Below are 13,442 nucleotides of genomic sequence, written 5' to 3'. Positions count from 1 at the left end.
GTGGAAGAATCTCAGAAACAGAGCGCCATCCATCAGTGAAGGCAGGAGGGGAGGAGGCAAGGAAGTTGATGATTAGAGAAGGTTGACCTTCCAGCAACCTCAGTTGAGTCTAGAAAATTAAGAGCTGAGAAGTTTGAAACTGATAAAGTGGGCTGTTGAAATGGACAGGAGGAAATGGAAGCCACACTTTCCTTGCTCCAAGAAAAACAAAATCAAACAGAAAAGGCAAATATATAGCTATAGGTGGCATAAGCAGTGGGCTTTTTTCTCTGCACTGGCAGTGGTGGTGGGGTTCAAGGCTGTCTAAGTGGGATGTGCACATCAGGAGGCTAGCACTAGGATTCAAATACAGGAAAGCAGACTGGGTGCTTCTCAGCTCTCCTTGATGCCTTTCCTGTGGTTGGAGCACAGCATCTCAGAGTATACTCCTGCCCTTTGTGCCTCTCCAGCTCTCGGGTGGGGGTCCCTGAGCTATCCCAGGTGTTCCAGGGTCAGTGCCTCAAACATCTGTGCACTGTTGCTCTAGATGGACTGATGGGATGACTGATAGAAACCATTTTGCTCAGTAAAGCCTTGAGCCAAATCTCCCCTATCTACAATGGAGAAGAAGAGGACCAATAGTTGAAAACTAAATGAGATATTTGGTACTATTATGTGTTCTAAGCTAAAGGCTTCCCCCACAGTTTTCTCAGGGACAGTTCTCAGCTGAGTATTTAACCTTAGAAGAGTATCCTCGTCGTGACCTCATACATAGACTGAAAATCATTCCTCTCCCAAGTTCTCGATGGGTACCATTAGGCGCGCGGAGGCAGATTGCGTGGTTGTGGACCACCCCTCCGTTCTGGACTTTTCTGATGCATGCTGTTGACCCCTGGAAGTCAAAGCAAACTCTTTGTCTGCTGTGTCTGATCTCCAGTGTAACTCCTGTCTGTTTACCATAGGTGCCTACCCTCGGCTCTCACTGAGCTTTCGGTTGAAGAGAAACATTGGATACTTCATTCTCCAGACCTACATGCCCTCTATCCTAATTACAATTCTCTCATGGGTATCCTTCTGGATCAATTATGATGCATCTGCGGCTAGAGTTGCCCTTGGTATGTGTTATTTTTAAATGATACCTAAAATGTAAAGTCACCATATCATTACAATATTAAGGGAGTTCAAAGACTATAGTTCAACTACAATTTTTTGACATCATGACACCAGTCTTGCCCATATAGTCACTTTTTATCTTGAAACACTAATTTCATGCATGATTCTCTTGATGTGTTAATTTAATTATAAGGCTCAAATGTGAATTTTCACGCCCATGAAAGGGAAAATATGCTTGCCGAATATTTGCATAATAAAACTATTTTTGACACTAATTTTAAAGCAACGATTAACATCTCCTGTTCAAAATTATTCTGTTGCCCAGAAAGAAGACTTGATTAATTGTGCATTCTTTTTTAAGTCAGAAAAACAGTCAAATGTTATACCATACAATTGGAATTACACAAATTAGTGAGCACTAAAAGGTGATATTAAATTCTGAGTGGTTCCCAAGAACTCTAGTGATCTCTTCTGGCCATTGGTCACTTGACAACTGGATTATTAGCTGATGTACAATATATATTATACGTTCCAGTATGATTTCTAATATTTTTTAATTATTAAGGGAAGGCTTATATTTTCAGAAACATTATTTTCTACTGAGCTAATTATTATGAAACTGCATGGACAAAATAATTATTTAAATACATTTTAGGTAAGTACTGAGCTTTTAGAGCTGAAGAACAATTGTCCAGTTTATCCCTTCTTTGGGTAGGGTTGAATTTAATTCCTGGGAGTGAAGTCATCAATAATACCTTTCAAAATTGATGGGAAAGGATTACAACACATCTGCTGGTAAGCCTGCAGAGAAGCATAAGAATTCAGGGATCTGGTTGTCCCTCTTTCTTACTTTTTCTATTTACCATCTCTTCCCAGGAATATAAGTTGCTTAGCATCATGCTTCCAGGAGAATGTGTGTACATGTGCGTAAGTGGACGTCTGGTTTAGACGCAAAGACAGGTGACTCGCACTGATTCAAGATTAGATTTCTCATGAAATAACATTTAACAGTGACTTATTTTTTTTCTAATGAAATAACATTTAACAGTGACTTAAGAAACTTAGGTAGTTATCTCTAAAGTATTAGGTGAATGTAAAAACACTTTGAGCAGAATAAGGTATCAAAAAATCAAAAGTGCTGTTAATCTATTTCTAATGGGCTTGGTAAAGGAAAAATCTCTCGAAAACACCTTCAGGATTTTTTACCACCTGCAGAGGTTACATCTGCAGGTTACACTTGCAGAGGTAACATCAGTCCTTTCTGTAGGTTTTGCCTTTTTTGTTATGTTACTAGATTGCTCTCTGTTAAATGATTTTCTCTTCTCACCTGGAAAATTCACAGCTAAAATGAATTTGCTAGGGCAATCCAAATTTTGTGGAGCTTCTAGCTTATACAACTTCAGGAGCTCTCTTTAAGAAAAAGAATATAAAATACATAAATACAGAATTTCCGGAACCCCTCCCGAGCCTGTAAGAGGCCTGTATTAGAGAAGATCAGAAGCTGAAGCTTCCTGAGCTTCCAGGGAATCTGCCTCAGAGAATGTGTTATTTTTGAGGTAATTAGAGAAATACGAGTACCAAAGAACCAGAATTATCTGGCATCATCAAAAGTGAGGTCTACTGAAAATGCAAATTTCTCAATTTTCTGGATGATCCAAATTCTATAGCTCCTAAATTGTTAAACATTGTCTTCCACAATATTAAATAGATAATCTATCTGGAGTGGATTAGAGTCAACATAGCCTCATTACAGCGTATGAAAGTAGATTCCACTTTTTCTTGTCAACTCAGTATTGTTACTATAAACCTCAATCATGCTTCTGGGATGTTTCCATGTTCATGAAAACATGAACTTGCTTCATGCTTCATGTTTTGCTGGGACAGAGGAGTGGTCTGTCCAGACTGGCTAAGGCATTACCACTGGAGGTGTGCAGGTCCTGATGGATATCAGAAGTCTGGGAGGCAGAATTGAAGGCATCTGCCAGTGTTGGGGTGGACCTGAGGCCTGGAGGTCGAGAAGGCAGCTGGGATCTCCAGGCTGCAGTGTCTGGCCAGATTGACGTCCAGCAGGTCCCGCTCTCAGCGTGGGACCCCAGTCCTCTCACTCCTTCTCTCCCAGCTTCTGCATAAGACATGGTCTCTGAGCCTGGGTCTGCAGGACTTGGGAAGTGACAGCAGGGCAACTCCAACTGGTTAAGGAAAAGTGTATCATCGGGTAATGAACCCTAAATAACAGCAACAACAACAACAGTCATTAAGGCTGAAACTTACCAAATACTCAGGTTCGAAGTTCTGTGCAAGGTCATTGGAAAGTGGTTACCTGATCCATGGTGCAGAAGATCCATAGCACAATAGGCAGTGTTATCGTTCCCATTTTACAGAGAAGGGAGTGAGGTGCAGAGAAGCTACATAACTGGTGCAAAGTCAGATAATATTAAGTGTCAGAAGAAAGATTTTAATCCAGTTTGTCTGACTCCAGGGCCCTTAACCACTACAGGTGATTTCTACAGTGTCAACAGAGAATGCACAGAAGGGTTCTTTGGTCTATTACATTGTAAAAATAATGGATTTTTTTAAAGGTCAGCAAGAATTATTATTAACCATCCTTATTAAGGATTCTCTGAGAACCTTTAAGATGCTAATGTGCTTAGTGCCTCCTGGAGAGGATATGGCTATAGTTTGGGGGACTTTGATTGGAGAACTCCCCCTCCCCCAGCTGACTTCATGTGTCTTGTCATGAACTGCACCCTTTGAAATGCTTAGAGTGCTGTTTGCCTTCATCCTGAATGGTTGCACAGTGGTGAGTTCTCCCCACTTCTAAATGAGGTCTGAGAGGTGCGGGTCTGCACAGAAGGGTGCTCAGTGAAGACCTCCTTGGCATGTCCCTCCGGCTCAGGGCACTGTTGGACCTGGAATTGTCAGGGGTTGTCTCTACTGAGAAGGGAAACGCTGGTTCTTCACCCAGCTGTGCTGCACAGATGCTCTGTGTGCTTCAGGATCTTATGCTTCTTCTGCCCAGGGTCTGACCCCCACATCCGTTGAACTGTTAGTAGAAGCCGCCAGACTACAAAGTTGGGAGTTGTAATTACATGGTCGTCCTCAAAAATCCCGAAGTCCACTTATCAGTGAATAATAGTATTGGTCCTTCTGAAAGTGAAAATTTACACTAAAATAATTTAAGCCACATTATTTAGGTCACAAAGAAGAAAAATTAAATATCTTTTGATTAAATGATATAAATTATATTTTTATTTCACAACCATCTTTATAAATGCAGTTTTTCAAGCATAATATTTCCTTAATATAAATGAGAAATAATTTGAAGCTAATAGTTAGCAAGACTTAACAGCTTGGTAAATGTATGAAGAACACAGAAGGCACCACTCAGTCTCCCGTTCTGCCGTTGGATGGGGTCCCCTTTAGAGATCAGAAGTTCAAAGCGAGGCTGTCGGATCTGGGTCTCCTGCCAAGAGACTGGAGGCAACCAGAAAATGTATTTTTCTGTGATGCTGATAACAATAACATCTGTTGTCGCGAGTGTTAACAATGCCAGTTACCATTAGCCCATCACCGTGGTGTTTAGACTTCACAACACCTTTAGACAACAGTTGTGGACCTATCAAGCTCATTCAGGTCCTGCTGCTGGGATGTGATGGAGCCAGGCTTTTGGCCTGGGCCATGTGGTTCTACTATCCAGGCCGTGAACCACTGCATCCACCACTCTCCACGGTTATCTTGATAGGAAGGAAAACGATACAAAGAATTAGAGAATGCATGGCCTTTCAAGCTAAGAGGTCATGTGATCCCAAGCTGGAAAGCCAGGGAACACTACTCACCACAAAACCTTACTCTTAAGGGACTCCTTGAGCTGGCGCTGATGGGCCTGAAGCCAGCGTCCTTGCCCATTTTCCTCGCCTTTGCCAGGCTGAGTGCTTGTTGACATGTGCTGGCCGTCCCTGTTTTGTGTTACTTTAGCCCGTTTTCTGGGTACATCTACTGAGGCCTGTGTTGTACACATCCACTCAGGATAATCAACTGGAGAGCCAAAGCAAAGACTAAAGCAGAGCGCTTTCCAAAGTCCATTTGGAAAGAAAAAAATAAGCTGTGGCAACAACATTACAAAATTTTTGAATAATAGTGAGAACACCTAATTTTGTAGCATCTGCATGGTGTTTTTACATTTCTTTGTAAACTATAATTATCCCATTGCCATTTTCAGATTTATAAGTCCCCAGGTACACCTGAATTTTATGTTAAAGGGTAGTCTTAAAATATCCTGACGTCTTTGACTTCCATATATTCATCATCAGCTCTGGTTTGCAGTCAGACATGAAAATAGGTTCTCTGCTCCTCGCTTCCCTCGTCTCCTGCTAACAGCAGCTCAGCATGTGTGGGATGGAAGCCTGGGCTCTCTTCCCTCTTCTCCAGGTGGTCACTAGTGAGGGGAGCCTTACACTCTGGCACTCATCCAAGTATGGGATGGGAGTCCAGAGGGCATCAGACTAAGACACTTAACAAACCCAACCCCTTCCCCGGAGAGTTGAGTGGGGGTCCAGTGGGGTCAGAGAAGTGGTCTGGTGGGACCATGTATCTGGGTGGTCAGCCTCTTGGTCTTGAACCGCCTGCTGGTCTAGGGGACATCATTGGTTTTCTGGGTTACTACGGCTGAAGGACCGTGGCTGAGGCTCTCACCTTGCAAGTCTCCTTGAGAGAAGTCCTCATGTGGCAGTGACCCTCTCCTTTGGGTCCTGGAAGACACATGAGTAATCACATTCCATGGTACCAGTCACATGGGTAGAAAAGAGTTGGCTCTTTGGAGCTGCCTTACTTTTTTGAGACTTCTTAATATATCAAAAGTACTGTCTCAAAGAGAGCAAGTCAGCTGCAGTAATGCCCATGCCACTGAGAAGTGAGTGATGCAGTTCATTCCCACACACGTAGCTTCATTCAGCTCAGCAGCTCTGGTCATGTCACAAGCCAATGGGTCCCCTGCTCTCTGTGGCTTCAGATCATCCCATATGGAATCTTTGTACACCAAGAACATGCCCACTGCTATGGGAGAATTACAAAATATGGTCCTTACATGTTTTTAGAGACTAAACTTAGCTCCCTTAGGGAAAAATGGTATTATTCACCTGATACTATCTAAAGAATTCAAAATAATGACATTTAACAACAACAAAAAAAACCCAACAGAGATCTGGCCACTTGCCCCAGAGCATGGTAAGATCCTATACTTTGGGTAAAATCATTAGCCCTTGCCCACAGCCAATATGTGCTGTACAGCTTATTAGCCTCTTTCTTAGCTGGGGCAGGAAGTTGCTATGAGAGGTAATCTGTTCTCCGGAGCTACACTCGAACATTCCCTCTCTTTGAGCTCAGGACTGGCTCCCGTCCTTAGCAGCTTTAAGTCATTGCCTCATTCCCCTTGCTTTAAGGCCTTGTGGTAAGAATCATCTTCTTCACTAGCGGCCACACATGGCCTTCCTAGATTCCCCAGATTCAGTCTTCTTCCCAGAAGCTTCTCACCCAGACACTTAGTGTTTTATGATAAATTCCGGGTTTATTTTCATTTCTTCCAGCTTTCATGCAGGGCAGCCTCTGCCTTGTCCCCGACCCCTCTCCATCCACCTCCATCCACGGGCCAGGTGCAGTGGGAGGCGCCTCCCAGGTGGCGCGGGGAGGGAAGAGATGTTAACTCCCCAGCCTGAGGTGTGACCTGCTGCCCAAACTGTGTGTTCTATATTCTGTTGTGTTTCGATCACCCAACAATATTCAACCGTGATTTTCAGCTACTTCACACTGTTTGAGAAAATAAAGCAGGAAAGTGAAAAGTGAGGAACCGAGCAGTGGACCTGCAGCCTCTCACGCTCCCGTTTCTTTTACAGGGATCACCACCGTTCTGACCATGACGACCATCAACACACATCTTCGGGAGACGTTGCCCAAAATCCCCTATGTCAAAGCCATTGACATGTACCTCATGGGCTGCTTTGTCTTTGTGTTTCTGGCCCTTCTGGAGTATGCCTTTGTCAACTACATTTTCTTTGGAAGAGGCCCTCAAAGGCAGAAGAAGCTTGCGGAAAAGACCGCCAAGGCAAAGAATGACCGTTCAAAGGGTGACAGCAACCGGGTAGGCCTCTCGGCCTCGGCCGCCCCCACTCTGTCCTTCCCAGACCCACAGACCCCGCAGCATCACGGCCTTTGAGTAGGAGTGATGCATGCTTGTTGATCGTAGCCTGAAAGGTGGCGTCTGCAAGTCACTGAGTTTTATAGAAAAGCAAAATTGGTGCAGAAGTTGGAGAAGCCAAAAGCTTGCCAGTTTCCTGTGAAAAGAAAAGGAAAGATATCGGAATGAATGGATCTCTGGGGTGTGGGGCCCAAACTTGACAGGCAAAAGCATTTTCAACAATGTTGCAGTTTTCCTTCAGTGGTCAAATTACAAATGTGATAGCCAGCATGCTGCTGTTCGTTGCACGGCGTGGACAGCCCCCTCTCTCACCTGCCCTGGTTCAGGGTCCGTAGTGCAGGGCAGGAGCAGTGTGCTGTCCCAGGGCTCTCGTGCATCTGCCCTGGCCCAGCCCTGCTGGCTGTGTTCTGCAAAATGCCAGGCAAGCAGCCCAGGACAGCAGCGGCCAATCAGGGAGCTGCTCTAGGACCCGTGGGCTCTGAACCCAGAGAGAGGACACCAATCAGGTCCCTCTCCAGCCCTCCTCATCTCACGCTTACATCCTTCCAATTACAAACTTTGCAGTTAGATGTCATTTTGGTTTATTTTTTTAATAAAAGCAATATGTTATTGCAATTATAAATACTATTTTAGTGAAAGCACATTGTCGTTTCTATAAAATTTTTACCTTTATCCTTTTACCTCTTGCATCCCTTCAAGTCCTCAAAAATATACCTCCACCCGTTTACATACTGGGCTTGTTCCTATATTTCTTTACTTTTAAATTCTTCTTACTAAACATACTTATTTCTCAAGCTCGTGAGGTTTCCTTGTTCTTTCTGGTGCTCTTGGTGCATTGCCGGCCCAAGCCTCTCGCAGGGGTGCAGAAGCTCCCTGGAGGAGTGCTGTGCCCATGGCCCACCAGTGGCCCAGAATAGGTCCCTGTATGTTCATGAATGAGTGAAGGTAAATGGCTATAAATGGCTCCTATCCTTTCAGCAACACATAAATAGACTTGGTCAGAGAAACTAGGATCTGTGAATAAAATCAGTCTTCCACAGGCAACATGACCCTGAATTTCTTACTGGAAAGTATACTTAGCACCATACTGGTGTGTTTCTAAATTAGTCCACATCCTATTATGCATACACAGTATACTTTGGTAATACTGTTTCCAAGGAAACTAGAATTCATCACATCATTATATTTTCCATTACACAGACATGCAGACACATACAATGCTGTTTTTCCAAATTCCCTCATAATTTAAACAGATTTCAATTTTATTTCCTTTATTCTAAATGACACTCTTTAGAAAGGTTAAATTGTGCTACAGAAATATCTTTTTGAGTGTGAAGCTTAAAATTTAAAACAAAAAGAAACAAAATCCCCCAAATCTCTAAATCCACAGACTAAATTAAGCAGAATGTAGAAATAATATATTATAAATCAGATGCAGAGGAAAATTCAAGAGTCCATTTTTACTGTTTGCTTTTCTGAAAATCTGTTTCTGTTTTCCCAGCAGTTTTCTTAAAGCCTTTGTATGTTCATATTTTTAAAAATCTGTAATTGTAGTAGACATCAGCTCATACATACAAATGCATGTATGCTAGTTTTAAATGCATATTTGATGCTCTTAAAGGTAGACATTAAAAGCTGTTGCTGACTAGATGGCAAACAGGCACATGAAAAGATGCTCAACATCACTAATTATTAGAGAAACACAAATCAAAACTACGAGTTATCACCTCATACTGGTCAGAATGGCCATCAACAAAAAATCTACAAACAACAAATGCTGGAGAGGGTGTGGAGAAAAGGGAGCCCTCCTACACTGTTAGTGGGAACGTAAATTGGTACAGCCACTATGATGAACAGTATGGAGTTTCCTTAAGAAACCAAAAATAGAGTTACCATATGATTCTGCAATCCCACTCCTGGGCATATATTTGGAAAAGATGAAAACTCTAATTCGAAAAGATACATGCACCCAAGTGTTCATAGCAGCTATATTCACAATGGCCAAAACATGAAAACAACCCAAGTGCCCATCGACAGATGAATGGATAAAGATGTGGTACATATATACAATGCAATATTACTCAGCCATAAAAAAGAATGAAATAATGCCATTTGCAGCAACATGGATGGACCGAAGAACATCATACTAAGTGAAGTAAATCAAACAGAGAAAGACAAATATCATATCATTTATGTGTGGAATCTTAAAAAAAAAGATGATAAAATGATCTTATTTCCAAAACAGAAATAGACTCACAAACATAGAAAAGAAACGTACGCATACCAAAGGGGAAAGTGGGGGGAGGGATAAATCGGGAATTTGGGATTAACAGATGCACACTAATATATGTAAAATAGATAAACCACCAGGACCCTGTATAGCACAGGGAACTATATTCAATAGCTTGTAATAACATATAATGGAAAAGAGTATATATATACATATATATGTGTGTGTGTGTGTGTATATATATATATATATATATATATATAACTGAATCACTTCGCTATATAACTGAAACATTGTAAATCAACTATACTTCAATTTAAAAAAATTTTTGCTGACCACACCTAAGAATTTAGTGATAATTTTAAAGTAGAAATGCACCTCCCAAAAGTTCATATCACATGATCCGAATGAATTAAAAGAAAGTAAAGAATAAAAAATTTAATGCCAAACAGAAATAGCACTATGCACAGGCCAACAGTTTCAAGAGTCCTGTAATTATAATTATTCACTCATTCATTTTCAGTGATATCTCTTGGGATTGTTTATCAGTGTGGCCAGCAATGGCCTCAAGGAGCTCCTCTATCATAGTTGGGAGCCAAGAGGTTCGGGGGCTGAAGCTTTCCTTGGACTGATGGACACTGGGTGACAGCAAGGACTTGTACTGTCGTTGTCTTTGCTTGTGTCCTGTAAGAGATCTCAGGGTGGTGTCCTCAGGGGTTCTGCAGGCCACCAACGTGACCATGACGTTATTGAACCTAATGTCAGACCATGAGTAGATTTTCCTTAAATTTAGTGATTGAACTCTATTTTAACTTAGTGGCAGTGTTCACATAGTCACTTAGTTTCTCCTCAGACCAGCGGTGCAATGAAAATCCTGACCTTAATTTATCTGTGCTTAACCTCTGTTTGTTCTTGAGTTGTTTCTATACCCAAGAGTTAGTCTTTGGTTGTAATGCATGTGTTATGGTTACAAGCCGTGTGATATTTTGCAAGTTAACCAAATGGTATTTGAATTTCATGAAGTGGCAGAAGGTCTTGCCAAGGAATCAGAGCTGCAGGCTTGACATCATTCCTCTTACTAAAGAGCAAGATTTCATTTCTCACATGATAAATAGTTCCTTATTTTCCTGAAACTAGAATATTTTACTCATTTTGAAGATTGAAGGTAAGTAGAGAATGAGATGTCAACGGTGTGCCAATCTGGTGACAGATTCTTGGAAAAAATGAAAATCCCTCTAGGATACATTCCACATGAGGTGTTTTTCATCTCTGAATGTTTTCTGCCTGTCCAGGTTATGGAGCGGGAAGAAAAACTACATTGAAATCAATGAATCTAATTATAGTAGATATGAGACAAACTCCTCAAAATAAGTAGTATTCATGAAATGCTTCAGAAATTACAAGTCATCACTGTCATTCTATACAGGACATTTTTACAATCCCATCTGTTTTAAGATTTAAATTCTAGATGATAGGAAAAGATTAGCATCTCTTCTGGAAATATTTGTTTAAAATGTTTCGTTTCTAAGATTTAATAGATTTTAGTAACCCTTTAATTCATGCAGAAAAAAAATACCTTCTAGTAGTTTCAGTGTAAATTTTCTACACACTGGTTCACTTTTAAATGAAAACTATGCAAATGTAAAACTATGTCAAAAGCAGCCAAACTAATTTACTCTAAGCTCTTATTAATTCCATGTATATGTTCAAGTTCCTTTTGACATGATTGTTCCATTGTAGCTGTTCACCCCACTCTGAAATGGAGTGATGCAACCATATTGGTTCTCAAACAGCTTTGAGGCAGCCACAGGTGTCAGAGCACCCGGGCACCCCAACTTTGTAAACATTGACAACATCAGGTTCGGCTCCCCTCAGGGTGGGTTTCCTTCACTGGAATCCAAGAGTGCAGACTTGGACCCACCCTCCAAAGTTCTTTTCCAAATGCACAAAACTGGCCACAAGTGATAAGGGAAGACAGGATACTGATTCGTACAGATTTGTCATTAAATCTTGAAAAATCAACTCAACATCCAGTTGACCTTCTTATGTTTTTTTTCACTCTCCCTGTGGGCTTCCTGAAATCACCATACACCTTATTATCTCTTTGCCTTTGATTCCCTCTTCCCAGAATCCCTCTCTTTTTGTCCACATCTTCCCCTTCTTCAAGACCTAACCCAGATGCTCTTCTCTATGATGTTTTCCTGATTTTGTCTACCACTTGTTCCCATCCTGCCTCTGACAGTCCCCACTCCAAGCAGGTGGTCTTGTCCCTGTTCTTCTAACCTCCAGGGCACATGCTCTGTGCTTCGGAGATAGATAGCAGGTCACATTTCATGTGGCCACTGTGCCTTCTGTCCTAGACAGCATCCCATTCTTTGCATCTACCAAAAGGTGCACACTGGGGCTGGATGTGGCAAGTGCTCAGGGAATGTGTGTCCATGAATGAGTAGTGTTTGTCATCTGTTTGGTTCCACTGAAGCCACGTGTTTTCTCACTCTTCTAGTGGGAAGGGGGGCATGGTTCATAAATGTACCTTTTCTTTTTTTCTAATTAGAACTACATCTTTTAAAAAAATTTTATTGACGTATAGTTGATTTACAATATCGTGTAAGTTTCAAGTATACTGTACAGTGATTCAGTTATACATGCAAATATGAATGTATACATACATAAGAATCTTTTCCAGATTCTTTTCCCTTATAGGTTATTACTTCACGCTACTATGTATAAAATACATAAACATACCTTTAAAGCCAGGTGAAACTCTGCGTCATTAGAACCATCAAAGTCCTACCTAATAAATGTATCACAGAATACTCTTTTCCTTCTTTAATAATAGACATTCCTGGGCTTCCCTGGTGGCACAGTGGTTGAGAGTCCGCCTGCCGATGCAGGGGACATGGGTTCGTGCCCCGGTCCGGGAAGATCCCACCTGCCGCGGAGCGGCTGGGCCCATGAGCCGTGGCCGCTGAGCCTGTGCGTCCAGAGCCTGTGCTCCGCAACGGGAGAGGCCACAACAGTGAGAGGCCCGCGTACCGCAAAAAAAATAAATAAATAATAGACATTCCTTTGTTGGTATTTTGTTCTACAAAGTCATTCATCATAATCCCCTAGATTTTGATAAAAGGAGATTTGCATATGGCATTTTTGATAGCTAGAAAAGAGATGGAATTGTTGGCATGTATTTTAAAATGTGCTTTAAGGGCAATAGGCAGTACCTTCTAAAATGCATTTGCTGATTATTTGAAGCTCTCACCTGCTCTACCCCTTGAGGGCAAGGACCTCTTACTCCTCCGTGCATTTCAGTAAAGGCCAGCTAATCTGCCCATCACCCTCATCTCCTTGTTGCCTTAGGGCCAACTGCCCACAACTTCCGAAGCAGGTCCAGATCACCCCCTTCTTAGGGAGGGTGATGACTTCCGGTAGCCCCAGCACACCCCCAGTTCCTAGGTGGCTTCTACGGAGGACATGCTACTGCCCAGTCCCTTGCTGGCCTTTCCTTTGCTGTCTCCTTCTGTTTCAGCCACACCTTCATTTACCTGTTGGGCTGCTCCTCCCACATGACTCAGCTCCAAACCACCGGATGGATGCCTCATTGATCCCCCAAACAGGAAAATAGACTTTTTTTTCTTGTAAGGATTTTACTGCCAATCATTCCGGGGGGAGATGATGAAAAGAGCAGATATAGAACACAAGTCCTTACAAAGGTCTACTCTTCCTGGTACTTTCGAGATACAAGCCCCATTAGAATTTTAACCTCCATTTTAGAATAAAAATAAATAAAACTTTAATTTTCTTCTGGCAGTGCTCTGCTCCTTCCCCAAGAATGGGTCTCCCTGAAAAGCCTGCTCCCTAGTACGTATGGTATTATCTTGGTCTATTCATGTCTCCCGGCACCCCCAGGTGGGCTGTCTTCCATTCTCAGGAGAC

General features: G+C 42.1%; 1 protein-coding gene across 2 annotated transcripts in view; it reads left to right on the top strand.

The window, feature by feature from the left end:
• Positions 1 to 13,442, top strand: part of GABRB3 (gamma-aminobutyric acid type A receptor subunit beta3) — a gene marked incomplete at both ends in the record, with an annotated part of 231,816 nt that overhangs the window by 215,680 nt on the left and 2,694 nt on the right. For both annotated transcript variants that reach the window (XM_081228787.1, XM_081228788.1), the window contains 2 exons: positions 942 to 1,094; positions 6,981 to 7,225. In XM_081228787.1, the coding sequence (XP_081084913.1) occupies positions 942 to 1,094; positions 6,981 to 7,225 (398 nt within the window). The remainder of the gene's footprint in view (positions 1 to 941; positions 1,095 to 6,980; positions 7,226 to 13,442) is intronic.

This window comes from Mesoplodon bidens (genome assembly GCF_964165515.1).
Source record: "Mesoplodon bidens genome assembly, chromosome: 3".
Lineage (NCBI taxonomy): Eukaryota > Metazoa > Chordata > Mammalia > Artiodactyla > Ziphiidae > Mesoplodon > Mesoplodon bidens.
Note: the sequence above shows the minus strand (reverse complement) of the source record. Positions and strands in the feature narration are given on the sequence as shown.